The sequence below is a fragment of the Panthera uncia genome, chromosome E1 (genome assembly GCF_023721935.1).
Source record: "Panthera uncia isolate 11264 chromosome E1, Puncia_PCG_1.0, whole genome shotgun sequence".
Classification (NCBI taxonomy): domain Eukaryota; kingdom Metazoa; phylum Chordata; class Mammalia; order Carnivora; family Felidae; genus Panthera; species Panthera uncia.
The window spans coordinates 9,572,221-9,599,420 of record NC_064814.1 but is presented as its reverse complement, the minus strand read 5'-3'; the positions used below and the strand labels follow the sequence as shown (position 1 = coordinate 9,599,420).

General features: G+C 53.6%; 2 protein-coding genes and 1 non-coding gene across 3 annotated transcripts; 1 reads left to right on the top strand and 2 right to left on the bottom strand.

Annotated features, from left to right (window-relative positions):
* Positions 1-224: 224 nt before the first annotated feature.
* Positions 225-4,731, bottom strand: RPL19 (ribosomal protein L19). Its single transcript, XM_049635929.1, has 6 exons — positions 4,642-4,731; positions 3,598-3,704; positions 2,193-2,315; positions 1,446-1,566; positions 799-909; positions 225-429 (listed from the first exon to the last, which is right to left on the bottom strand). Exons 1-6 carry the CDS (start codon positions 4,644-4,646, stop codon positions 306-308), a joined length of 591 nt encoding a protein of 196 aa, XP_049491886.1. The 5' UTR covers positions 4,647-4,731; the 3' UTR covers positions 225-305.
* Positions 4,732-7,310: 2,579 nt separating this feature from the next.
* CACNB1 (calcium voltage-gated channel auxiliary subunit beta 1) lies at positions 7,311-26,329 on the top strand. Its single transcript, XM_049635930.1, has 14 exons — positions 7,311-7,593; positions 10,049-10,135; positions 13,853-13,972; positions 14,838-14,960; positions 15,425-15,561; positions 15,779-15,855; positions 16,273-16,427; positions 17,556-17,636; positions 18,054-18,112; positions 18,278-18,387; positions 18,534-18,685; positions 21,798-21,893; positions 22,319-22,504; positions 24,409-26,329. The coding sequence occupies exons 1-14, from the start codon at positions 7,510-7,512 to the stop codon at positions 24,871-24,873; spliced, it is 1,932 nt and encodes a 643-aa protein (XP_049491887.1). The 5' UTR covers positions 7,311-7,509; the 3' UTR covers positions 24,874-26,329.
* On the bottom strand, positions 20,462-20,546 carry TRNAQ-UUG (transfer RNA glutamine (anticodon UUG)). The gene has a single exon. It is a non-coding gene; the product is annotated as a tRNA-Gln (tRNA).
* Positions 26,330-27,200: the final 871 nt, after the last annotated feature.

The window sequence follows — 27,200 nt, the reverse complement described above, 5'->3', positions numbered from 1 at the left end:
CCTCCCTTCAGATTAAGCCCTATACTCAACTAAAACAAGATAAAAACAAAAAACCCTTTCTCCCACGGATGGAGGGATACAAGCACAACCAGATGCTGAGAGTCAAGGAAGAAAGGAAACAGGCACCCAGGAAAGGCCGGCATCCCAATGCTCAGTGTGGTTAGTTCTGACCCTCTAAATAGTGAAGACCAACCACACGGCCAAAAACTCCGGACGCAGAGACAGACAGATAAAGATTTGTTTTATTGAAGAACTGATCTGTGTTGCTGCCAAAGCCACTATGTACAGACAACAGAGAGGAGATTTTATTTCTTGGTCTCTTCCTCCTTGGACAGAGTCTTGATGATTTCCTCCTTCTTGGCCTGGAGCCTCTCTTCACGGCGTTTGCGTGCTTCCTTGGTCTTAGATCTGCGGGCCTCAGCCTGGTCACTGGATGATGGAAGAGAAAAGATGGGTCAGTTTGAGAATGAATGAGCTGCTCAGTATACAGAAGCACAGGCCCAGACCTCTCCCTTTGAGCCTAGTCAGCTTGAGGAATGAGTCATCAGGGCCACCAAGAGCTCCTGCTTCCACTAACCCAGTCCCTACCCTGCAATGATGGTAGGTGGTGTAGGGAACAGAGGAGGACGGATTTCTAACACAACAGCTATGATCTGGACAGACTGCTGTCTGACAGACAAGCTGTCAAAGCAAGTCAAAATTATGCATTAGTGTATTTCAAATGTCTCAGAAGAACCTTTGTAATGAAGATCAAAGAACCTGCCCCCACGACAGAGGCCAATTCCTGAAAAAACTTACGCCAGAAGCTTCTTGCGAGCCTTGTCTGCCTTCAGCTTGTGGATGTGCTCCATGAGAATCCGCTTGTTTTTGAACACATTACCCTTCACTTTCAGGTACAAGCTGTGATACCTGCAGGGTGTAAGGTGCAGAGGCTCTGGTCGGTGATGGGATCAGAGGCTGGCCCAGCGTCTGCTCCTCTACACCAAGTCCCTAAGTATGCGAGGTTCCTTTCCTCTCTGTTCTGTACGGACTGTTTCCCCCAAACCAAGACTTTTTGTGCAGTTTCCAGATACAAGAGCTTGCCTGGCAGGTAAGTTGAATTTTTGGGCTATTCTGATGGTGTGTGTTTGGGGGGAGGAGGGGGTAGGCAGACAACAAAGGACAGAATGGAAGAATTTTTCTTAAAAAGGCCTAAGACAGGAGTGCCTGGGTGGTTCAGTCCGTTAAGCATTCGACCCCATAATCTCGGCCCAGGTCATGGTCTCGAGGTTCGTGGATGAAGCCCCGTAGGATTCTGTCTCCCAAAATAAACATTAAAAACAATAACAAACGTAAGACACGGCTCCCTCCCCAAGGCCAATGGAGGCAGATTGCGGGTCTGTGCAGAGAACAAGCTGTCAGAGTACCAAATGAGTTTCAGTGGGCCAAGAAGAGGGTGTGCTTACATGTGGCGGTCAATCTTCTTAGATTCACGGTATCTTCTAAGCAGCCGGCGCAGAATCCTCATCCTCCTCATCCAGGTTACCTTCTCCGGCATTCGGGCATTGGCAGTACCCTTTCTCTTACCTGTAGGGAAGAGAAGTTAAGCCCACTGTAGAGCCCCTGGGTCTCAAGTCCATTACTAGAGCCAGCTGACCGGTCACAAGGACAGCTACCAATTTCTAATAGACTTTATAATTCATTCAGTCATGTGGCAAGTGCCCGAACTCATTTTCAGTACTATTAATTCCGTTTTACAGATAATGAGACTAAGCATTTCTTTCATTTATTCATTTTAAGGAAGCCTCAACAAGGCTACTATTCCCCATTCACTTGGTGCATAACGTGTGTATGACAGGGTGTGCACCAAGGCAGTGCGGTAAGTTAAAGGCAGTGTGACCTTCACCTCCCTAAATTATCCTAACCCTAGAAAGTAGTTTTAGAATTTGCTGGGCAACGTTTTCAAACACCCAATAGAATCCTTGGCATAGTGTAGGGGCTCAATAAACAGGACCTCTTTTTACTAATACCTTCAACTCCAACACTATCGTCAACTTTTTGATTTGCACACAAAGAAGGCTCACTAAAGATCAAGGAGTAAGAAAAGGGCTTAAGAGGAGACAAAATGGGGCGGGGTAGACCCTGGATATAGCTCAGTCTAGACTCAGGCAGCTCTAATTTGAGTCTTGGAGAAAGGGGAAGAACACACTTACCAATGCCCATATGTCTGCCCTTCCGGCGGGCCAAAGTGTTTTTCCGGCATCGAGCCCGGGAATGGACAGTCACAGGTTTCCGGATGATCAGCCCATCTTTGATCAGTTTCCGGATCTGCTGACCTGGGAAAACATAATGTATCTATCTAGTCAGTGGGCTGGGGCCTAGCCCCAAGAATACCAGTCACGATCCAGAGTCCAAACAGGACAAGCCAGAGACATCGCTCACATCCCTGGCCCAGTGGGCTCCAAAATGGTACAAATACTAGAACTTCTGCTCGTTTCTCTTCTGTTAAGATTTTCCCCCCTATCTCTCGAGATGTTTTACAGCACACTCAAATTTTATGTACTTAGGGACGTGTGATCAAAATAGTGTGCAGATATGGCCTAGTCCTTCAGATCCTGTCTCAACTATTACCCACTGTTCTGAAGATTAGGATATTTTGAGCACATATCACAATACCATGAATTCAAACTGGTTAAGGAATTCCCTGATATTGACCAACCTTCTTTGCTTGACCAAACTTTCAGGCTCCCAAACCACCTCCTAGGCCCACCTATGCACTTCCTTGTAAATTCTAGTTTTTTTAAGAAGCCTGCTTAATTAAGCAGAAGCCCCTACCCCGATAGCATATCAGTTTCTTCATCCACCAACATTTCCTAGGCAATGCCTGATCATCCTGGCCTGGTCTTTAGCAACAACCCAGTTAGCTCAGTTTAGCCAGAATCCCCCTTGACACTAAGGTTTCCTTTTAATAATCTTCCATACACTGACCGTCACATCACCCTCCTTCGCCACGAATTCCTACTTGACCATGCTATGTTCAGATTGGACAGCAATCTGTCCCCCAGTGTAAAATCCCACTGCAGTGGTCCTACACTGGCAGCAATGGTCCTGAATAAAGCCTGCCTTACTATCTTTAACAAAGATCGTTGAACACTTTTTTCTGCAACAATGATTACATGGAAGTAATGTGGGTTATGTTGCTATCTGCAGGACTGACACCTGTTTAACTGCCTTGAATAATCATACGCCACGCGGCCTTTGCTAAAGCCTGAGGCCCCAGGTCTGCCCAATCCATCACTTCACCATTTCCCTGGCCATCTCTACTCCCAGTCCTTGTACTGTCTCCTCAAAACTCCTTCACGTAGCTGTAAAACAAAATATCAACTCTAGCAATAATCATAAATACGACACTGGGTTGTTTCATTGACTTCTATCCTGTCATTCTGGCAAATGGCAGGGACAGGACCTCTGGCATCTCCAAATTTCTTGGACCCTCCATTTTAGAAAACCCCAGACTATGAGCTTTCCTAGGTTTGTTAAGAGTCAATACGATCGTGAAATCTTTCATCTCATAAAGAATGAGGAAGGGATAAGGTGAAGAAGATCCCAAGAACTCACGGGAGTTGGCATTGGCGATTTCATTTGTCTCATTGGGATCCAACCAGACCTTCTTTTTGCCACAGCGGAGGACACTGGAGGCAAGCCTCTTCTGAAGCCTGAGCATACTGTGACAAACAGAAAACACTATCAGGCCCTGGAATCCATTCCAGGGCAAAAACGAGCATCCCCAGCAAGACCTGCCTTCCAATCATTTAATGTTGTGACACACACAACATGGAAAGTGGATGATGTGCAGGCCCTCAGTATTCAGGGCAAACATCTCTTTCTCCAACCCCATATTAAGTATCTTTCCTATAGCAAGACCTTTGTTAAACCCTGTGCTGGGCATTCCTGTGGGGCAACGGGCTGTCCTGGAATGAAAACAAAGCCCAAGCTATTCTGTAACTTTTCTGCCTCAGGCTTCTCCTCTGGAAAAAGAGGTAAAACCGGATAAAATTGGATGAAGAGGGGGCTTCTGCCCTTCCTGGACTGAGCTCTAATAACAAGCGTCTAATGTGAAGAGTCCGAGGCAGGTGTATCTGGTTTGCTAATCCTTTGCAACTGGCCTTTGGGCCAGTTTTCGTCTTACCACAGTAATAAACTTATGTTCTGCTAGCCTTAAGAGTTTTCTTATGTACCGTCCATGGGGTGGAAGGCGTTAAAGTGCTAGGGATCGCCTCACTCCAAGCAGTCTGAGGCCCGCGGCCTACGAGAGACGTGTCCTACGTCACATGGAAGCAGAGACCGGCTCCGATTCGGGGCACCCAGCTAGTAAGGTGACCACAGCCTAGTCCCCGCCGCAGCCCTTCCTCTGCCTGCGCAAGTCACCCGCGATCCGTATGGGGCACGGGGCCCGCCCTCCCCGCGGCCTAGAGTTCTCGGGACGCTCTCCCCCATCTCCTCGAGGCCGGGGCCTAGTGTGCTCCGGCCTAGCTCAAGCTCCGGGACCGGCTGCGTCAGGGCAGCCTCCACCTCATCTCTCCCACCCGGGGCCGTGGAAGGAAGCCCTGTCGCCCTCCCGCACCTCGGATCAGCTAGAAACAGAGGCCCACGCGCCCTCACCTCATGGCTGCGGCCGCAGCGCCGAAAGGAAAGAACTCGCTCTGGCCAGGCTCCTCCCATTATCTGTGAAGGGGAGAGCCCATCCCCTGCTCCGCTTTCGCCATATTCTCCTCCGGTCCTTTCATCTCCTGCCACCCTAAACTTACTCTTATCCTCTGTGAATACCGAGATAATACAAGCGTAATCTCGGGAATCGGTTTTAAACTTAAAAACATACAAAATATACCCTCTCGGTGAGGCAAAGTGGTATAGCCCGGCTTCCTACTAGGCATGCGCAGCAAGCGTACCTGATCACGTGGGTAATGGAAGCCGGAAGTTACGACTGGATGGGCGCAGGCGGGTTGTAGTTTTGCTGGAGTGGCCTATTCTTTGCAGGCGTCCTGGATTCTCAGGAATGATGTTTTATTAGCGAGGCGGGGCGGGGCGGAGGTGGGGGGTTTGGGATTAGTGAATGGAGTGAGAGAAGATAACGAGCGTAGAGATGAGTTTAAGAGAAACCTTTTATTCACTGTCGCAGTACATTGGGAACCCGTGCAGCACAGGGTAGATCACCAAAGACACTAGTTTATGTTTTTGCGCCACTGCAGTCCTTTATCTTAGTGTTTCAGTTTGCTCCTTTGTAAAGTGTACGTAATCCTAATATTTCTGTCATCCCTTGTGAAAACCATATGAGTTAATTTGCAAAGGAGGACATGAAGACAAGCTCCTTGGTGATGGGAACCAGTCTTGTTTGGCTCACACTGTCTGTACTACAGGAGGCATGGGGCTCTGCATATAGTAAGCATTTGAGAAATAGTGCATTGGCTGAGTGAATGAATACTTGTGAAAGTTAAAAAAAAAAAAAATGGAATGACAGGGACATCCATAGTTCCTTTCTCCTGCTCTGAAACACCCAATGCAAAAACCCGAAGAGACTATTCTAGGGTTCAAGAAACCTAGATTTGAGTCCTGGGTCTAACTACTTGTTTGGCTCTAGCTAATCACCCATCTCTATCATTTGAACTTTCCTGGTTGCTAAAGAGCTGAGGAAAGAGAGGAAGAAAAGCAAAATTTATGCCACTTCTTCAAAACAACACAGTTGATGTCATTCTCATTTTACAGCCGAGCGAGGTAGAAGAGATTGAAAACCCAGGTCTTTCCAAATTCAGTATTCATGCTTTCTCTCTCATACCAGGTTCGCTTGTGTCCAAGGGACAGATTAAACCCCTGCTTAGGGTTGGATCTGTTCATAGAACAACGCTGACGTACTTCATCCTTCCTCACCCTCAAAGTAATGTGATCAGAGAAATGACTTAACCGGCCATCCACTTGTAGAACCCAGGGTGAGAAGGAGTCAGTGTATTCCACAGTTTCTCCTCCAGCAGGAGACAGCAGGCTGGCCTTTATATTCAGGTCACTGAACCTGGGCAAATCTTGTCCATTCCCCTTCTCATCTCCCCTCTTTGAGGAGCAAGGAAGGGATAGAGAGGTAACAGTTCCTCCTGTCATGATATGACAGACCTCTGTTCAGCGTCTTACAGCATCTCCAAACATCTAAGGAGTCCTCATTTAATTTCATTCTCCCTCATCCTCCCAGTAATCCCAAGTGACAAAGACACCACAGTATGGGCAACCCCATTTTACAGAAGGGTAGTGACTTTTCCAGGGCCACACAACCAGAAATAGCCTGAGCCAAATTGACACTAGAGTTTTGTTTTGTTTTGTTTTTTTAAACTTACCTCTATGCCCAATGTGGGGCTGGAACTCACAACCCTGACACAGAGTCACATGCTTTACCGACTGAGCCAGCCAGGCACCCTAACACCAGAATGCTTGCTAGAATCCTCTAGTCCTCTTCTCTCCATAGGTAGTGGTGGGTGGGGTCCAGGCCTTGGATATTTGTCCCCAAATCAAGGATGAAGGGGGGAGCAATTCTAGGTCAAAAGTCACTAGATCTGATTTTAGCTACTTTCCTCTCTCAACTCCGCATTTCTTCCTACCCTTTCCTCTCTTTTCCAAGGAGCAGGGACCTTGCCTTCTGGAAGGTCTGGGGGGATTCTAGGGACTAGGGCAGAAAGACCGCTGGGTCTCTGGGATTTCTTGTTGTCTGTGATGGGGACTCCCTTTGGACATCCTTCTCACCCCAGCCTCAGTCTCGGGTTGGCTGACCGGCGGGCCGTCACGGTCCTGTCGGAGGGAGTTGGCCCTTCCGGTTTGGTTCAAGTCAGTCTAGGCCCACACCGGGGAGAAAGGGGTTAACGCCAGGTCCCAGGATCAAAGGGATCGGGAAGTTCCGGCGGCCCCCACTGGAGTGGAATGGGCAGACCTGCTAAGTGAGAGTGGTTTGGGACGGAAACGGGGGGCCGTGCCAATCCGCGCTTCACCTCCATCAGCGCTTGGCATCCACTGGTAAACCGCCCCCCCCCTCCCCCGCCCCAAGGCAGGGTTTCACTCCTCCCTCCACCCCTGTACCCAGAGTGAGCCACCTTCTCCCCGGGCCGGTCAGAGGCCGGCGCTCACCCCCTCCCGGAGCCAGGAGGGGCGTGCCTCCCTCAGGCTGCCCTCCCATTGTCTGTGCGGAGCCTGCTGAGGGGCTGCGAGGGGCGGGGCCGGGGCGGGCGGAGGGAGGGAGGGCGGAGGGAAGGAGGGGCAGGTGGGAGCGGAGGGGGCGGGGGGAGATGCTGAGGCTTCAGGGGCGGAGGAGGCGGCGGCGGCAGAGGAGAGAGCGGGAGGAGGGACGGGAGGCTGGAACAGGGCAGCCGAAGGCCGGGCCAGGTGGCTGGAGCGGGTGCCGGCCGCGCTGCGCTGCTCTCGGTTCCGACGGCCTCTTTCATGCGCTGAGGGCGCCCGGCTGGGCCGGGCCGGCGGCCGGAGGGGAGGCTCCTCTCCATGGTCCAGAAGACCAGCATGTCCCGGAGCCCTTACCCACCCTCCCAGGAGATCCCCATGGAGGTCTTCGACCCCAGCCCGCAGGTGAGGTGTGGTGGCCGGGCCCGAGGGCAGGGGGGCCGCTCCCGCGGACCTTGTGGGGTCGGCTCGAGGGACGCCGGGGAAGAAGGAGTTATGTGCCCGGCGAGGAGGGGCGAGGGGCGCCTGCGCGCCCCCAGTCCCTGCGGGTTAATGATTGATGGGCGTTTGGCCCGGAGTTGGGCTGCGGTTTGGCGGAGCGGGGAGGGGGCGATCGGGCCTCCTGTCACCCTCGCCTCGGCTCCCCCGCGTCAGGGTCTCTGCTGCTTGGGTACCGGCTCCATGGGTTGAGAGTGGGGGTGCTGGCGGGGCAGCCGAGGGTTGAGGGAGGCTGGAGAGCGAGCTCAGGCAAAGGGGGCGACGCAGAGCACGCTCAGGGGCGCCAGGCGGGGGTGGGTGGGGCGGGGGAGGCACCGGGTGATGGCCGAGGCGATGGTCAGGGCGGTGCCAGCAGGCCTTCGGAGCCGCAGACACTGGCCTTAGAGGGTGGGGAAGGGGCCAGCCCTGGGCTAGACCCCCCCATCCTGGCACCTCAGCTACATCCTTCTTTTGGACCAGCTTCCCTACCCCAACACCCACGTTATCTTTCCTACTCCACCCCCCTCCCCTCCCCAGCCTTAGAAAACGCCTCCAAAGTTTGGAAAGTTGGATGGATGCCAACTCACTGTCCTGGAGGGGAAGACGCTGTGTTACCTGGGTGGTGGGGGGTGTCTGCCGCCCCACCCCTACTCACACTTACCTGCAACCTGGGTTATCCCCAGGAAGGGGCATTCTTGGGTGTGGTGTGTGCCCATGGAGTGACCAGCAGTATCTGGGCTGGCTGGTTAGGGTCTGGGGTGGTCGTTCCAAGGGATTTCTCTGGGACCAGGCCATTCTCTAATCTGGCGACACTCCAAGGCTAGGATACCATTAACTCTTTTCTTGCCAGTGGAGAGCAACTGTAACCACCATGATAATGTGGTTGATGGGCATGGCGGTGGGGGGGGAGCAGGTTAGACCTAAAAATACCTCCCTTCTCCACCCCAGGCCCCTTGGAGCCTGGAGGCAGCTGACTGGAGCCTTCCTTTCAGCTGTCCCTTGTCTCTCTGGGTGCCACTCCCTTTTCCCATCCTGGGGTGGTGGTGGTGGTGGTGTGAAACAGAGTCTGGGGCTCACTGAAGGATCCTCTTAAGTTTGTAGGGATCCTCAATCCTAGAGGTTGGGTATTTGTCTGGTTTGAGAGAAGGGGATGGGAGGGAGGATTTTTGAAGGGTTCCCAGGTACCCTTCTCTCCCATTTATCCATGTTCCTTGTACTCAGGCCTAAGGAACCAGAGCCCCTAATGTGATCATATCTAATCTAGCTTCTTTGGCAAAGAAACTCTAGGATTGACAGTGGGGGTAAGGGCTTGGAGGGCCTGAACCCTCAATCATCCCGCCCTACTTTGGAATGGCCTGGGGCCACGTGTGTATATGAGTTAAGGAGGGTAAGGAAGCAGCCCCCTTTACAGGAGGCCTGGAAATACCTGAATGTGTGGCCGATCGAGAGAGGTCAGACAGGGTCCACTCCACCCAAGCCAGGAGCCCAGCCAGTGAGACTGAGCCAGCCTACCCCAGGAAACAGTGGGGGTTGTGTCCCAGGCTTGTCTTGGGGCAGGGCCAAGGGGCATTGAACTCGATGCAGCCTGGTGGGGACCGTGGGGACGGGGCATAGGCAGTGGCAGCCAGGGGTTAAACAGTGGAAGCTTGATCCCTTTCCCCAAGGGGAGGGGTGTGACCACTGATTGTGAGGAGGGGGCTGAGGAAAGTCCTGCGGGGTCGGGTTGAGGGCTGCCCACTGGAGTGGGTTGGGGTTAGATGTTTCCTTTCTAAATACAGTTCCATGCCCTCCCCCAGCCCCCTCCCCGGAAATCTAGTTTGGGGTCTCCCAGGGCCGAGAGCTGCCACTCCCCTCCCCACTCTGCGGAAAAATGAAGGCAAGATTCGGTCACAGGAAGAGCTAAGCTGGGCCTGGGTTGGCGATTCCTCTTCTCTCTGGGGGCTACAGGCATACTCGGCCCCCCTGCTCCAGCTAAGGGGGAAAGGGAGGGGGACTCTCCCCAGCTCTCTCTGCCCCCCTAACACTGCAGGCAGCCTCTCCCTTCCCAGGAGGCCTCTGCAGCCTGCCCAGCATCTTAATTAGCTTTGCTGCCTAATGAGCCTCCAGCTTCTCAGCGCCTCCCCGTTCCCAGCCTCTCTGGCTTGGTTTGGGGGTTTCCGTGTGTGCTTCCTGGGGCTCTCTTGCACTGTCCCCCACCCCAGGGCTGTGGTCTGGGCCTTCCCTCCCCTTAGGGCTGTACCATCTCAGGAAGAAGATGGGGGGAAGGGTTGTTCAGATCAGGGGCTGATATTCCCAAGGCTTGGCTGTAGCTCTGGGCTTGATGGGATGAGGGTTGGGAAAGGCCCTTTCTGATTCCACTCTTGTCCCTTCCTGGCTTCTCCAGGGCAAATACAGCAAGAGGAAAGGGCGGTTCAAAAGGTCGGATGGGAGCACGTCCTCGGATACGACATCCAACAGTTTTGTCCGCCAGGTAATGGGGAGGCTGGGCTGAGAGAAAGGAGGTGGCTGGTTGGTGGAGACCAGCATTAGTGAGCTGGATCTGAGGCTTTCTCCAGGCACCCACCCCCATGTCATTTGTCACCTGCCTGGAACCACCGGATCACCCTTACCTCCATGACCTCTGCATATACTGTCAGCTGCACCCACTCCCTCAGCCCCCGCCCCGCCCCTCCCCCAGCTCCAGGCACCAGCCCCTGCTGCCTGCCTGCGTCATCTCTTTCAGGGACAGCCTGCCTCCTTCTAGCTTGCTTCGGGCTGTCACCCACTCCCCCTGCCGGCTGTCTGCTTCCATGTCCTCCCCCAGAATCTGTGACAGCGTGGGGTAGAAGCAGAGCCTAAGAAACGTAGAGCCAGGTCATCTGGGTCCCTGGAGCCCCGGGTAGGTAAGGGTCAGGGAAAGGCCCACGGCGTGCCCAGCTATGACTGGTCTTTAATATGCAGAAAGTGTGTTGGTGGTGGTGAGGGCAGGAGGGAGTTGGTTTCAGAGAGCAGCACCCCTGAGCGAAGGGAGATAAGTGGATAGCTTTCTGGGGTCTTCTGTTCTCAGTCAGGGAGATGCCATTCTCCTCTGTGTTCTCACTCTCAACCCCAGGCCATCTCAGGCTCAGGGAGAGGCAGCCAGAGAGGCATGTGGTTGCTATGACTACAGAGCATCTCAACAAAGCCTGGTACCCAAAAAAGGCGAGAGAGGCTTGGGATCAGACAAGGAAAGGGAGTGTGCCAAAGAGGAAACGGGCAGGGCATATGAGGGCAGAGGACAGTAGGGAGGTCAGCCCCCCTTGGGCTGGAGAGAGAGAGAGGTGCCACGCAGATCCACCACAGATTGGAGTGAGCTCTTCTTTTTGATTCTTCTCTCTCCACGACGGTTGGCACCTGTGAGCTCAGGCCTGACTTGAGAGGGTCAGACAGGGAGCCCTTCATCCCAGCATCTTCCAAGTACACAGACGGATAAGAAGTCCTTTCTTCAGTCTTTTCCGCGTTCCTCCTGTTGCAGGGCTGGACCAGGGCCAGGGCTAGGAGGAATGACACTGTGCTCGGTGTGACGCCTCTTGACAGAGAAGGGCCTTGGTTCCGTCACTGTTTGCCACCACAGGGGATCAGACCCCAGCCTCTAATCCTTCCTCCTCTCAGCTCCCTCTCTCTGACCCCCAGTAGGTGGCGGGGAGTGGGGGAGCAGGCCTTGCCACATCTCTGAGCTAAATATACCCTAGCAGTTTGCACATGTAGCAACTTGCTTGTAACCTGAGCCCCCCGGGGGAACGGGCAGTTTGGGCCACCCCCTAGGCCAGCAGGGCCAGGCACTGAGGGCGCCGGGATGGAGGCGCCCAGCCGGACCCTCGTAGTGGTGAGCTAGGGATGGGGTAGGGATGGGTGGGAGCAGCCCCAAAGGGAAAGCTGGTGGGGGGGTGGTGCTCACTCCAGCCTGTCTCCTTGTCTCCTCACCATTCCTGCTCCTGCTCCTTGTCTCTGTGCGCGCATGTCTGTGTGTGTGCGTGTGTGCGTATGTGTGTTAGGATCAGTAAATGTCTCTCAGTCACTCTGTCTCTGGGTCTGTTTCTCTGGCTCTCTGGGCATCTGTCTCCCTGACCCTGAGTACTCCCCTCAGGAGGGGTGGAGAGTGGAGGATTAGCTGGTTTTCGCTCTCCTTCCTTTTTGTCTCTTTTCTTTTGTAAATTTTACACCCAAATTAGGTAGCATATAGTGCAACAATAATTTCGGGAGTAGATTCCTTAATGTCCCTTACCCATTTAGCCCATCCCGCCTCCCACAACCCCTCCAGTAACCCTCTGTTTGTTCTCCTTTTTTTTTTTAATTTTTTTTTTTTAACGTTTATTTATTTTTGAGACAGAGAGAGACAGAGCATGAACGGGGGAGGGTCAGAGAGAGGGAGACACAGAATCTGAAACAGGCTCCAGGCTCCGAGCTGTCAGCACAGAGCCCGAGGCGGGGCTCGAACTCACGGACCGCGAGATCGTGACCTGAGCCGAAGTCGGCCGCTTAACCGACTGAGCCACCCAGGCGCCCCTGTTCTCCATATTTAAGAGTCTCATGTTTTGTCCCCCTCCTTGTTTTTATATTCTTTTTGCTTCCCTTCCCTTACGTTCATCTGTTTTATATCGTGAAGTCCTCATATGAGTGAAGTCCCATGATTTTTGCCGTTCTCTGACTAATTTCGCTTGGCATAATACCCTCCACTTCCATCCACGTCGTTGCAAATGGCAAGGTTTCATTCTTTTTGATTGCCGAGTAATACTCCGTTGTATATATACCACACCTTCTTTATCCACTCATCCATCGATGGACATTTGGGCTCTTTCCATACTTTGGCTATTGTTGATCCTTCTTGTCTCTTTTCTACCTTCCATTAGCGTTCTCCACCCCCACCCCGATCTTGGTGCCTTCACCGAGTCTCCCATTGTTGTGCTCTGGCTGCTCAAGGAATGGGCAACCTCACTAGCTAATGACCAGGTCCCTCTGGGGGAGGTGGGACTTCGTTTTTTCTCTTTCCTAGGTCCCCTCCTTACCAAGCTAGTGGGCATTCCTGGCCAAGTGACCCTTTCATGGCCTCAGGAAAGAACCGTCACGTGTCTGCAGTCCTGCTCTTTCCCCACATCACCTCCTGCCCCTGTAGCAACACCACCACTTCCCAGTCACACAAATTCACACCTCCTGGATCCTGCCCTCACGTGCCACACATCGTCAGGGACACTGACGCCTAGGGCGCTCCCCTGTTTGCGCTCATGTGCCCCTCTATGCATTCAGTCATGTATATCCAGCACATACCATAGAATGCACCCTTCTAAACACATTTGAAGTTGCACATCCAAGCACGCCTGTGAATAAGCATGTTCATTGACACTTTGGGTCTGGACAGGTTACATGTCTCACACATGTGCCCGCATCCCTGACAGAGTTTCTTGTGCTCTGGGATGGTCAGTGTGGTCAAGGCCAGCTTCCTGGCCTAGCCAGACTTCTGGGCCTGCCTTACCCCGAGCAGCCAGCAGCCCTAGTATTGGAGAGAGGGCCTGCCCCCTGTCCTGCTCTTAACTTGCCTCTTTTGCCTGCACTACCCCAGGAATCTTGGGTTCTCTTTTGTATCTCGTGAGAGCCTGAGGGTTGGGGCTTCTCTGATTCTGGCCGGAGAAGTAGGATTCTATCTTCCCTCACCATTGAGCAGAAGATAGCAAAAGTTTTGGCGGCCCCGTCATGCAGAGCAAGAGCAGGCTGCCCTCTGCCCACAGTGCAGAGACCTCAGGCCTAAGCTGGTGGCTACTGTCCCTGGAAGGACTCAGTGGGCCTCTGCTGAGTCTATCTCAGCTGGTGCTGGGGGCAGGGGAGGGAAGGAGGAACTGGGAGCGGAGACTCGTCCCCTGGCACTCCTCCCCTGCGCTGTGCCCCTATCAGGTTCCCACCCCTCCCTGGGCCCCAAGCAGCTGTCCTTGGATCTGCCTTAACCCCCTGCTTGCTGCTGTCACCCTTCCTAGGGCCACACTTTCCCCAGGGGCCTGCAAATCTCAGTCCCTGGCTTCTCTCATCTAATGCCACCTTTTCCTAGCCCCTGTGGCATCACGCTGGGCTGGCTGGGGCTTGAGGCATCCATGATAGGTGGCTGGTACCTCTGTGCCTTCCGAGGCCCAGGAACTGGGAGGCAGTGTTGGCCCTGAGCTGGCCCTGTGTCTGTTTTCAGGGCTCAGCGGAGTCCTACACCAGCCGTCCATCGGACTCTGACGTGTCTCTGGAGGAGGACCGGGAAGCCTTAAGGAAGGAGGCAGAACGCCAGGCATTAGCCCAGCTCGAGAAAGCCAAGGTGAGAAATACAGAATCAGGGGGCTGTCCTGGCATTATTTCTCTCACCCCCAGGCCTTAGAGATGGCCTGGATAGACCCAGGGTCAAGTCTTGTCCCAGCCACTTCTTAGCTGGTGTACCCCAGGGCCTCGACGTGCCTCTGTCTTACAGCTGTAAAATGTGGGCTATAAAACTTGCCTTTTTATATAGTATAATAAGAGCCTGATAGTGTTTCTACACGTAATAAGAACTTTAGACTTTCTACTTCTTTCTGGAGTCATACTTCCTGGGCTAACTCTTCTTAGCTGTGTGATCTTAGGCAAGCCACTTAACCTTTCTGAACTTTAGTCTCATTCACTAAAATACAAATGATAATAGTAGTTAGCTTCTTTTTTGTTTTTTAAAAGATTTTAGTATTTTTCTTTTAAGTAATCCCTACACCCAATGTGGGGCTTGAACTCACAACCCCGAGAACAAGAGTCGCACACTCCACTGACCGAGCTTGCCGGAAGCCCCTAGTAGTTAACTTCCTAAGGTTTTTGTGATGCATAAGTGAGGTAATGCTTGTAGAGCATGTAACACGATGCCTGGAGCAGTAAATGATAGCTACTGTCATCATTATTATTATTACTAAGATTTTTCTGGGTGTCATTCTGGGCTAATACCTACTGTCCCCCGTGGCCCCCTCCATCCTGAGAAGGCTGAAGTCAATTTTTATTTTTTTATTGTGAACTTTAACATACATACAGGAACACTACTGAAACCACTCGGTATACATTTTAGCGATCAACCAAACAAACCTCCGCATCATGCCCCCACCTCCCCCCAGCACATTACATTGTGGTTTAACCCTCTGGTTGTTATCCTTCCCATGCACCTCCTCTAGACCAAGCCGGTGGCATTTGCTGTGAGGACAAATGTCGGCTACAACCCGACTCCGGGGGATGAGGTGCCGGTGCAGGGAGTGGCCATCACCTTCGAGCCCAAGGACTTCCTGCACATCAAAGAGGTGGAGAGAGCACTTGGTATCTGGAAGGAGGGCAGGGGGGTGGGTACCAGGAGATGGGCAGCCGGAGCTCCGAGCCAAGCAGAGCTTGGCGGAATCCGCTGTGTGACCTTAGACAAATCTCTTCACGTCTCTGAGCCTCTAATTTTCCCTGGTAAAATGGGGCGGCGATGCCCAGGTCACACAGTTGTCGAGAGGGTTTGTGACGAGGTCTGGAGGTGGAGAGGCGGCATGCAGGCACACGTAGGGGTCAGCATTTACTCCTCTCCCTGCCGTTCGAGGGTAGGGCGGGCACGTGGTGGGACAGGGATGTGCTGGGGGTAGGGTGGTCCACGGCACAGGCAGAGCCAGGGGCCGGCTCTTTGAAGGTGCCGCCTCCTGGGCAGGGTTGGCGGGTCCAGTAGCTGCTGGCTCGCCACTCCAATCTCCCTCTTGGTCTCTCCCACCCCACCCGCTGTTGTTTGCAGAAATACAATAACGACTGGTGGATTGGGCGACTGGTGAAGGAGGGCTGTGAGGTTGGCTTCATCCCCAGCCCCGTCAAACTGGACAGCCTGCGCCTTCTGCAGGAACAGAAGCTGCGCCAGAACCGCCTCAGCTCCAGGTGTCTAGCTGGGGACCGCAGAGAGGCCATCCAGCTGGGACTAGGCCTCGAGGGTCGATCCACTGCCCTGAGCGCACAGAGCTGCCTCCGGCATCACCAGTGGGGCTGGAGGGTCTCCAGGGGAGTGGGGGGCAGGCGGCACGGGAGAGAACAAGGCTCCCCCACCCTGACGCCCACCCCTCCGCTCACAGCTCCATTTGCCTCTCTGCCCACACAGCAAATCAGGTGACAACTCCAGCTCCAGCCTGGGAGACGTGGTGACTGGCACCCGCCGCCCCACGCCCCCTGCCAGTGGTAAGAGCCGTTGCCACCTTAGGGAACGGGGCCGGGGGGAGGCCGTTGGGAGGAGCTCCTCGGTGGGGTGGTCTCCCATCGCCTGTCCTCTCTTCTCCCTGCAGTAGGGGGCACCCCAGTCCCGAGTCCTCCAAATACACCCAGCGGTACCCCCTCCGTGAAGAGTAGGGTACCCCCCCCCCCAGCTGGGCCCATCCGTGCCCATTCTCTCATGTCTCTCCTTCCCATTTCTTTGGTAGCTCCGTCTCTCTGCCTCCCTCCCCCCACCCCACCCCCATTCATTTCTCCTAGCTCTGTTCCATTCACCTCTTCTTCTCTCTTTTTTCCCCATCCCATCCCTGCCTTCTGTACTGTGTCTCCATGTCCATCCCACTCCTCCCCACCTCGCCTCCCTCCTCTCTCCTGACTGCGGTCCAGGTAATGAAATGACTAACTTAGCCTTTGAACTAGACCCCCTAGAGCTAGAGGACGAGGAGGCAGAGCTCGGGGAGCAGAGCGGCTCTGCCAAGACTAGTGTTAGCAGTGTCACCACCCCGCCACCCCATGGCAAACGCATCCCCTTCTTCAAGAAGGTAATTCTTGCTGGGCCCTGGCAAGGGGGCGAGGGGTCAGGGCCCAGCTCTGGGGCAGGAGGAGGGGACCAGGATGGATTCAGATGCGGTACCAGCCTGATTCTGTGGGGAGCAGGGCCTCCTGCCAAGGAGCAGGGAGCGGGTGGGGAATGGGCACAGCGGGCTCCACACACAACCCCACTCTGGCCCACCCCCCAGGAAGGGACGGTTCTTGCAGCTGAAACACCCCTGCTCTTGGCAAGCGGTACCCCCTGACCCCACCACCACTGGAATCAGGGTCCGGTGCTAATGAAACCTGGCCTCATCCCTCGCTAGCACTGGGATATTCCATGTCCTCGCCCCTGCATGCGAAGGAGACACTGGGATGGTGACCCTTCTTTGTCCTCTGTGGACTCTGTGGGTCTAGTGTGGGCACATGAGGGTCTCCTGGCTGCATAGCAGGACGGTTAAAGGAACCTTTAAAATGGGAAGGTTCCTGGACTGCATTAGGGGTAGGAGATGGGCACCAAATTTGGGGCTGTCACCCTTCCCAGCTCTTTCCCAAGACCCAGAAAGGGGAAGGGTATGTCTGAATATTCCCAAATCCGCTGGATTGACTGTCAGCCCTCCCAGCCCTGATTTAGGGCCATCTCTGGCTCCCCCTTGGCATGGGGTCCCGTCCCCTCTCTCAGGCTCTGTCTGTCACTAACACGCATGCCCTGTTATCTCTCCTCATCTGCCCGCTCTCCCTCCCTCTCTTGTCCTGGTTCCTTCCTTGCCCTCTGCCCCTGCCTGGGTGCCCTTCCCTCTCTCCCCCACCTCCCCACTCTTGGCAATCTCTGGACCCAGCCAAACAGAAGCAGAAGTCGGTGAGTATCACAGCTTTCTGTGTCCCCCTCCCCACCTCCTGGGATGAGCTAGTGGGACCTTCTAACACCCATTCTTGTGCCCTCCCCACCTCTCCCCCGCCCCACCCTTCTCTCACCCTCCCTGATTCTCCTTGGCCATCCCTCCCCATCCCACCTCAATCCTCACATCTGGGCTCTGGGACCCGGGGGAGGAAAGAATGCATGGGGGAGCCTGGAGGCTGGGGAAGAGGGGCTAATGTCATCCCCACTCTGGGCTTTCCCTTCCCTGCTTCCCCCTCAGACAGAGCATGTGCCCCCCTATGACGTGGTACCTTCCATGAGGCCCATCATCCTGGTGGGACCGTCGCTCAAGGGCTATGAGGTAGGAGCCCCTAGAGGGGAGTGGACCCAGAGGGGCCCAGACCTCCAGAGAGATGCTACAGAGTTTCATACCCCAGACAGATCTCCTGGAAAGGCCCAGATTCCCAGGGTATCTCCCCAGAGGGTACAGACCTACAGGCCCAGAGGGGCCTGACCCACAGGGACACCCATTCAGAAGTATCTGGTCCCCCCCTCCCAAGCCCCCCCCCCTGAGAAGGGTCCCCCCCAGAGACACCACCTAGAAGAACCTTTGGAATCAGAGATCCCATTGGAAGCTCCTCACACCCAGAAAGAATTCCCCCACCCCCCCTTAGAGGCCCATTTATCTCAGGAATTTGAGAAGAAAATAGAATGTGAGGGTGTAAATACTCAACAGCCCACCCACACCTGACTTCTTCCCCCCAACCCCCAACCTCAGGTTACAGATATGATGCAGAAAGCTTTATTTGACTTCTTGAAGCATCGATTTGATGGCAGGTAAGACCCCACTCTCACTCTAGTCCTGTGCTGCTGGGGATGGGCAGGGTGGCTTGAATGATGATTCTGGGACTCTTGGACTGAGGTCTAGGACTTGGAGCCTTGGGAGTGGGCAGCGGATTCTAACCCATCCTGACCCCTCCATCCCCCTGTCCCATCCCTCAGGATCTCCATCACTCGTGTGACGGCGGACATTTCCCTGGCTAAGCGCTCAGTCCTCAACAACCCTAGCAAACACATCATCATTGAGCGCTCCAACACACGCTCCAGCCTGGGTGAGCCCACCCTGCGACCCCCCTTCCGGGCCCAGACCTGGGAAGGGAGGGAGGTGGGGGGGCATCTCCAGAAGTGTTCTATTGCCCACCGTCTCTTGGGGAGGCTCCCCTACATGCCCCCTTCCCCATGACTCCATGTCTCCCAGCTGAGGTTCAGAGCGAGATCGAGCGAATCTTTGAGCTGGCCCGGACCCTTCAGTTGGTGGCTCTGGATGCTGACACCATCAACCACCCAGCCCAGCTCTCCAAGACCTCACTGGCCCCCATCATTGTTTACATCAAGATTACTTCTCCAAAGGTGGGTGTGGGAGCCTAACCTTAGTGGGGACAGCAGTGCTATGGAGTCGGGTGGCCTATGTTTAAATCTCAGCAACTGCTTATGAATTCTGTGACTGAATCTCCCCAAGCCTTATTTGCCTGCTTGGTAAAACTCCATCAAATGGACATTGTGAAGATTGAACCTAATGTGAATGCTTAGCACTTAGCAAAGTGTCTGGTATAATGTGCTTCCTCATGTATTAGCTAGTATAAATATCATTAATAGGGTCATGCAGGCCAGTCCCCTGTCTCCACTCTGGTTGACCTCCCATCCTTGGTCGAGGAAACTGAAAGAATTCTGTGCTTTTTGTTGCAGTGCCACCCAACTGCTTGGCAGTTGGGAGGTCTTTACTGTCATTTGATTTTGTCCCTTTTTGCTGCACTGTCCTCAGTTGGACCTTGATAGAGATGAATCGGTAGGAAGGCTAATTTACTTATTTTTCCTACTACAGCTCTGTGAGTTTTTCCTCCTAGATGTTAGTGGGGGTTTGAGAAACGTGGAGGGCGAGTTCAGGTGCAGTATTTGAAGTTAGAAGATAGCACTGGGTTCAAGTCTTTATTAATTAATTCATTAATTAAATTTTGTTGTTTGGTTGTTATTGTTGTTGTTGTTGTTGTTGTTTATTGAGCTTGGGATCTCTGGGGGATTTATTTAGCCTCTGAGCCTCAGTTTCTTCACCTATAAAATGGGAATTAAAAACCCTCCCTTGTTATCGTTGAGAGGATTTCAGGTGATAATGTAAAGAGCCCAGAGTTCTGTCTGATTCATGATGACAACCAAGGGCGGTAACTCTTATTTCGTGATGCTACCCAGTTCCTTAACCCTAACCTTTCTGAGTCCTCAGTTTCTGATGAGCTAAAAGGGAATGATAGGATTTAAGTACTTCCTGGGGTGGTTGAAAGGATCAAATGAAATAATGGATACAAAAACACTTTGTGAGTTAGAAAGTAACAGATGCTTCAATTTCTCCCACTGGGCACTGAGGTTGAGGGTGGGGACTCTGGAGCCAGAATGCCCACAGTTTACTAGCGTTGCTGCTCCCCAGCTCTGTGCTCCTTTGGCAAACCCCCTAACTCCTCTGTGCCCGTTTCCTCGCCTGCAAAGTAGGGATCCTCAAATGGTGGTGGTGAGGATTGCGTAAGTGAATTAACCAGGCAAAGTGCCTGGTACCTACCAAGTTCTACAGCTATTACTTTTTTATTTTTCTTTTTTTAAGATTTTTTGTTTTGAGATAATTCCAAGTCTAGAGAAAAGCTGCCAGAATAGTACAAGAACTGCCATTCTTTTGACTGCCCTTCACTCAGATTCACTCATTTTTTAACAGCTTTATTGAGATAATTCCCACACCATTCAATTCAGCCATTTAAAGTATATTATTCAATTTTCTTCAGATTCACTAATTTTGGACACTTTGCCACACTTACTTTATCTTTCTGTATATATGTATTATGTTATATGTATATATATTTTTTCTGGGCCATTTGAAAGTAAATTGCGGATATCATGTCTTTATTCCTAAATACCTCATCATGTATGTCTTAGCAGCGAGGATGTTAATTTATATAACCATAGTACAGTTGCCAAATTCAGGAAATATTATATTTTAAAATGTTTATTTTTAAATGCTAATTTTTTAATTTTATTTTTGAGAGACAGAGGGAGAGAGACAGAGAGCGAGCACGGGTGGGGGAGGGGCAGAGAGAGAGGGAGACACAGAATCCGAAGCAGGCTCCAGCCTCCCAGCTGTCAGCACAGAGCCCGAGGCGGGGCTCGAACCCACGAACCATGAGAACATGACCTGAGCCAAAGTCGGACACTCAACCGACTGAGCCACCCAGGCGCCCAAATGTTTATTTTTAAGAGAGAGAGTGCACATGCATGAATGGGGGTAGGGGCAGAGAGAGAGGGGGACAGAGGATCTGAAGCAGGCTCTACGCTGACAACAGAGAGCCCCTGACAGCAGAGAGCCTGATACCGGGCTCGAACTCGAGAACTGTGAGATCATGACCTGAGCCAAAGTCGAACACTTAACTGACTGAGCCACCCAGGCGCCCCAAGAAATATTTTAAAACAGTCTGTCATTTTTCATCAGTTGTCTCAATAATGCCTTTTTTGGCAATTTCCCCCTCAACCCAGGATCATGTGTTGCATTTAGTTGCTTTATCTCTTTAGCATTCTTTTTTTTTTTTTTTTTAACGTTTATTTATTTTTGAGACAGAGAGAGAGAGAGACAGAGCATGAACGGGGGAGGGGCAGAGAGAGGGGGAGACACAGAATCGGAAGCAGGCTCCAGGCTCTGAGCCATCAGCCCAGAGCCCGACCCCGGGCTCAAACTCACGGACCGCGAGATCATGACCTGAGTTGAAGTTGGACGCTTAACCGACTGAGCCACCCAGGCGCCCCTTTTTAGCATTCTTAAACTGGAACATTTCCTCAGCCTTTCCTGGATTTTCATGACACCGACATCTTAAAGAGTACAGATCACTGATTTAGTAGACTGTTCCTCAGTATGGGTTTGCTTGATATTTCATTGTGATGAGGTTCAGATTTTGCATTTTTGGTGGGAATAGCACCAGAGCGATGTGTCTCTGTTGTGTAATTGGTGATGTTAACTTTGATCCTTTAGTTAAGGCTGTGGCTTTATGTTTAGCTATTATTTACCATTATCACTGGTAAACATTATCGTTATTGAGATGAGAGTAGCAATCGTGGCTCCCTAATGGGATTATTGTCCGGACAAAATGAATTGACCACGAAAGCACAACATGGTGCCTGTGTAGAGCAAGTGTCCCATAAAGGCTGGCTGCTGCTGTTAACGTGGAGATGTCTGCCTGGAGAATGAAGCTATGAAGAAGGTTAGAGGGTTCAGGAAGGAGAATCACCCCCTTTCAAATAGCCACTTCCCAGGAGAGCCTGAGCATTGTGGTAGGACAGACACGGGGCAGGGGAGGTCATTTCTGAAGACGTGGCCAGGGCTGAGAGTCCTCTAACATCCCCCCCGGCTCTGACACACTGGGGCCAACCAGGACCTGCCTCTCTGATAGGATGTGTGTGGGGTCCCTCTAGCTCCTCTTCTCTCCTCCCAAACCAGGTACTTCAGAGGCTCATCAAGTCCCGAGGGAAGTCTCAGTCCAAACACCTCAATGTCCAAATAGCGGCCTCAGAGAAGCTGGCGCAGTGTCCCCCGGTGAGTGCTCAGACCCAGGGAAAGGGAAAGGGGGACATTGGGGTTGTCCTGTTTCCTCTGGCCTGCGTCAGAGACAGAGTGACCAAGAGCACCAGGGTGGGGTCTGTTAGAGTGCCCTGGTCTTGAGGGGAAAAGTGTGCTGGACCCCGGAAGCACCACTTCTCTGTGGGGAGACGGGCCCCTCTTCCAGCTTAGGTTGCCTTCTACCTAGAATGAGAGAGTCGGGCTATTCTGGGTGCCAAGACCTTTGGTAGTTCTGACAATGTATGTATCTGAGAGTCCTCCTCTTCCTGGACATCCAGAGGTTTCTTTTTAACTTTGTCCTTCAACCCTTTGACTCCACCCACTGCACCCAGGCCACACCCCTCACCCCCTTGGTCACGCCCAGCTCATCCCAGCCCTGCCCCCTAACCCCGCCTCCACAGGAAATGTTTGACATCATCCTGGACGAGAACCAATTGGAGGATGCCTGCGAGCACTTGGCCGAATACTTGGAAGCCTATTGGAAGGCCACACACCCGCCCAGCAGCACTCCGCCCAATCCGCTGCTGAACCGCACCATGGCTACTGCAGCTCTGGCCGCCAGCCCCGCCCCTGTCTCCAACCTCCAGGTACAGGTGCTCACCTCACTCAGGAGAAATCTCAGCTTCTGGGGCGGGCTGGACGCCTCGCAGAGGGCCAGGTCGGTGCCCCAGCAGCAGGAGCACGCCATGTAGGCGTCCCATCTATCTCCCCTCCTGCCCAAGGCTCGGGACTGGAGCTCAGGGAACATGGGGAAGGAAGGGAAGAGCTTTATTTTGTAAAAATGTGGTGAGTGGCAGCTTCTGGTGTCTGTGGTTTTTGATGGGTTTGGGGCTGGCTCGTGGTGCCTCCCTGGGCCTGGTCCCATAGGACTGTATCTGCTGCCCTAGGGGATTTTGGATATGAGGCCTGACTGGGGCCTTATGAGACAATTGACTAGGAAGAAAACATAAGGAAGACTGGTATTTTCATTCACTGGACTCCACACTCATTTTATTTTTATTTTTATTTAGTTTTTAAAGTAATCTCTGCACCCAGTGTAGGGCTCGAACTCACGACCCCCAAGATGAAGAGTCACATGCTCTACCAACTGACCCAGCCAGGTGCCCCCACACCCATTTTAGACCCCACAGAAGTCACAGCATTTTAGACCCAATAGAGCTAGGGCCTTCAGACCCAGGGAATCCCACGGAGCAGGGCCATTAAACCCAAAGAGACTGTCCCCTCTCCCAGAGCCCTAATCCCAGGAGTTTCCTCAGAGGGGCCCCAGAATGAAGTATCTTCTATGAGTTGATGCCATACCTCCCATCCTTCTCCCGGTGAAACACATTCCAGGGAAGGCCCTCCTGTGGGTGCCCTGCCCTGGCTCAGCCTCCTCCCATGGGAGCTGCTTCCCATCTCTGAGCTCGCACCACTATTTGGTTCTAGATTAGAGCCAGGAGAAAGCCAAGAAATCATTCTAAGACCATTGCTTTTCAAATTTGTTTTCAGTAACAGCCCATTTGTTCATTGCAACTTACAAGAAGCCTCAGTATATAAAGTGTCCTTGCTCTACTCGGAGGGAGCTGGTGGCTTAGCTTCCATTTCACCTCCTCAGGGACCCCTGAAGCACTTTTGTGCCCTTCCCACTCCACCCTCGGTCTCCAGGGAACAGCTTAGAAACTGCTGGTCTAATCCCTATCACACCACCACAGAGAAACTGAGCCGTAGAGAGGAGAGTCATTTGCTCAGGGTCATACAGCTTGAAGTGGCAGGGGATGGGACCAGAACCCAGGCCTTCTTGCACCTCACCCAACCACCTCCATGGTGACAGTGACCATCAGATCACCTTCACGTGGCATTTGGTGCTGAGGATGTTGGGCCACCTCATTGTCTCTACTGGGGGATAGAGACCCATTGGCTTTCTCCAGCCTGCTGCTTCGATCTTTGCTGGGGGTACACGGGAATCTCATCAACCTTGGAAATTTTGTTCTCTGACTAGGGACTGGCTAGGGGAAAGCGTAGGGGTTCTGGAAGCCTGCGGTTGGGGTCTGGTTTGGGCTGAAGGAGCTGGGGTTAGTGAGCTCTGAGCTGAAATTCCCTTAGTGTATTTGGAAAACTGGGGCAGTGACTAACCCAATCAACCACTAACAAGTGGCGATACTAATGAGCTGTTAATGATGATTTAGCCCAAGACAGCATTAATGACGTGCATTGAGGAAGCAATGACAAATTGTTCGTGGGCTCTCTACCATGGTTACCGGAAAAGTTCATGCCTCCTCACGTCTTATGAATGTTGGGTGCCTCCCGTCCCAATAGAGGAGCAAATGCCCTGAGGTCTGTCCTCTGGCTGGGCTGTAGAGCCGTTTGCCTGACTGCCCATCCCCTAGAGCCAGTACCCACCTCCTGTAGCCAGGCTGTGTATCTTGGTGCCGTTACTAACCTGCCTTGCTTTGTTGTGTCTCTTTCACCCCTGCCTGATCTGCATGGTGTGTGCTGTCCGTCTGCTAACCAGGGACCCTACCTTGCTTCCGGGGACCAGTCGCTGGAACGGGCCACCGGGGAGCACGCCAGCGTGCACGAGTACCCGGGGGAGCTGGGCCAGCCCCCAGGCCTTTATCCCAGCAGCCACCCACCAGGCCGGGCGGGCACCCTTCGGGCACTGTCTCGCCAAGACACGTTTGATGCCGACACCTCTGGCAACCGAAACTCTGCCTACACGGAGCTGGGAGACTCATGTGTGGACATGGAAACTGACCCCTCAGAGGGCCCAGGGCTTGGAGACCCTGCAGGGGGCAGCACCCCACCAGCCCGGCAGGGATCCTGGGAGGATGAGGAAGAAGACTGTGAAGAGGAGCTGACCGACAACCGGAACCGCGGCCGGAATAAGGCCCGCTACTGCGCAGAGGGTGGGGGTCCAGTTTTGGGGCGCAACAAGAATGAGCTGGAAGGCTGGGGGCGAGGTGTCTACATCCGCTGAGAAGCAGGGGCCACACAGTGGGGGGAAGGGCTCTGAGCCCGGGGGAGGGGCGGGACGGAGGGACTCACCACAGGGATGTATCTTTCCTCCAGGGGGCGCTGTCTCCCACCTTTCAGATGCCTTTGCTCGATTTTTGGGGTTTCTTTGGTGGTAGCATCCCACCTCCTGGGATAACTTTAAGCCCCAACTGTAGGTTTTTCACTTACCTGCTGTGGATGGATAGGGGGATGCCCACCTTTCTGCAGTGTCCCCTTTTCCCCACATCAGGGGGCTCTCTCCCCTCACTCCCAGAGAAAAGGTGCACTTCCTTAACTCTTTCTACTTGGGGCTCTAAATAAGGGTCCTACATGGGGTAGCCCTTTCTTTCCCCAACCTGGAGTATTTGGGAAGGGTGGGGGGCTTTTCCTGGAGAGGGAGACCACAGACTCTTTCCCACGAGGGCTCTCTTCCCCAAACCCCAGGTCCAGAGTCCTTCACCGTGCCCACCCCTTCCCCAGCTTCCTGGCAGCGTTGTCTGGTGGGTGGAAGCTATGGAACGGAAGCCCCATGGGGAGCTTGTCTTGGGGAGGGGTCTGGGTAGAAGGGGACAGGCATCAGATGTAGTGCCCTCTGCCTGCCCAGGACCTAGACCCCTGAGGAGTGGGCAGCCCGAGACACTGCTACCCACCCCACCACTTCCATGCCTCAGCCTTCGCCTACCCCAGGAATGAGCTTTGCCTACAACATCCTTTGCCTACTGCCGTCTGAAGAGGGGGGCCCCTCTGCGTCTGAGCCCCCCACCCTGTTTCACCTGGGTGTGGCACCCATGGAACACTCTAGTCCGCCTCATTTTGAAACCAAAAAACTGCTCCTTCACTCTCACCCGGAGGCCCCAGGGGAGAGGCCCTGGGGGTGGGTGCCCAAGAGGCGATCACCACCCCAGCGGTTGCCTCGGGACCTCGGATCTCCCCTGGGGGGCTTGGCTGCTGCTGCTGCTGCTCTGGATTTGCCTCTTGTGACCCTGTCCTTTACCCATGTCCACTCCCTCTAGGAGAGGTCTTGGTACCCCCTCTGCCCTGGAGTGTCCCTCTGCCTAGCATCCCTACAGCCCAGCAGCCCTGCCCCTCTCCAGCACCCAGCTGGGCCAGAGAGAGCCGATTGTGCCAACGAGGACTGGGCCCTGCCCGGCTGCCCGCCTCAGGGATGGGCACCTCATGCCCGTCTCGCCACCTCCTGTGCCAATGTTGTCCCACCCCCCCACCTGGGGTGGGGTGCAGCTTCCACTTACTGGTTAGAAGACACCACTGCCCGACCTTCCTCCCTCCCTGTCTGGTGTCCTGTGCCCCCATCTGTCTGTCTGTTTGTCTGTACTCCCCTAGAAGTATTTTGCCACATATAAAACCGCCGTCCTGTCCTTTGCAGCTGCCTCCCGAGCCTGCTTTTTTTGTTCCTGCCACACAGCGGCCAGCCGGGCATGTGGGAGCTGCCCACATGCAGGGGGAGAGGTAGAGGTGGGCGCAGGAAGCTGTGCCCCAAGTTGTTTACTCAGCAGGAGAGATGGTACTTTGTTTTGTGGCTCTGATGCATTATGATCAAGCTTGATGGGAGCAGCGTGGCCAGTTTCACCTTCGCATTCAAGCCAGCCCCAAGTCTTAACCTGTTTCCCTGTAAGTAGAGCCAGGAAAAATGGAAACCTGAGGTGGAGAAATGGGGTGTCACGGGCACTATTCAGTGGGTAAGATCCAGACCCACTGGCACGATGTCTCAAGGGCATGTGCTCGTTCTGCTGCTCCTGTGGCCTCTACTGCTTCCCAACACCTGAGAGAGAGCGGCTGAGTTCCTACCAGCTCCCTCATCCACTGATGCCCCACTAGCCAGCTTTGGGAGAGGGGAAGAGGTCTACTTGGGGGGCGGGGGAGAGAGAACGGGGACTCCCCCAGCCCCAGCCTGAGAACATCAAGAGTGACAAAGTCAGCAGGTGACATTACCAGCTGGCAGGATGTGGACCTCTGACCGTTGTGACTGCTCTCACCTGTGTCTCCCTCACATGGCACTTGCCATGGCATTTCTCCATTCTCTTGGTTCTTGTTTCTGGGATGGTGGACCTGGGGAACTAGAGCTCCTGGGTCCCTCATCTGAATGCTTCTGCCCAAAGTGTGTGTGTGTGTGTGTGTGTGTGTGTGTGTGTGTGTGTGTGTAGGGCAACAGACATCTAGGCCTTTCAGGTGAGAGGTTGACAGACCCAAGTGGCTGGCCCAAGGTCCCCGGGAGTTGATGGCAAAGACCGCTGGGATTGGATTCCAGTCTCTGCCTCCCAGCCTAGCTCTCACCCCACTGCCTTTCAATGG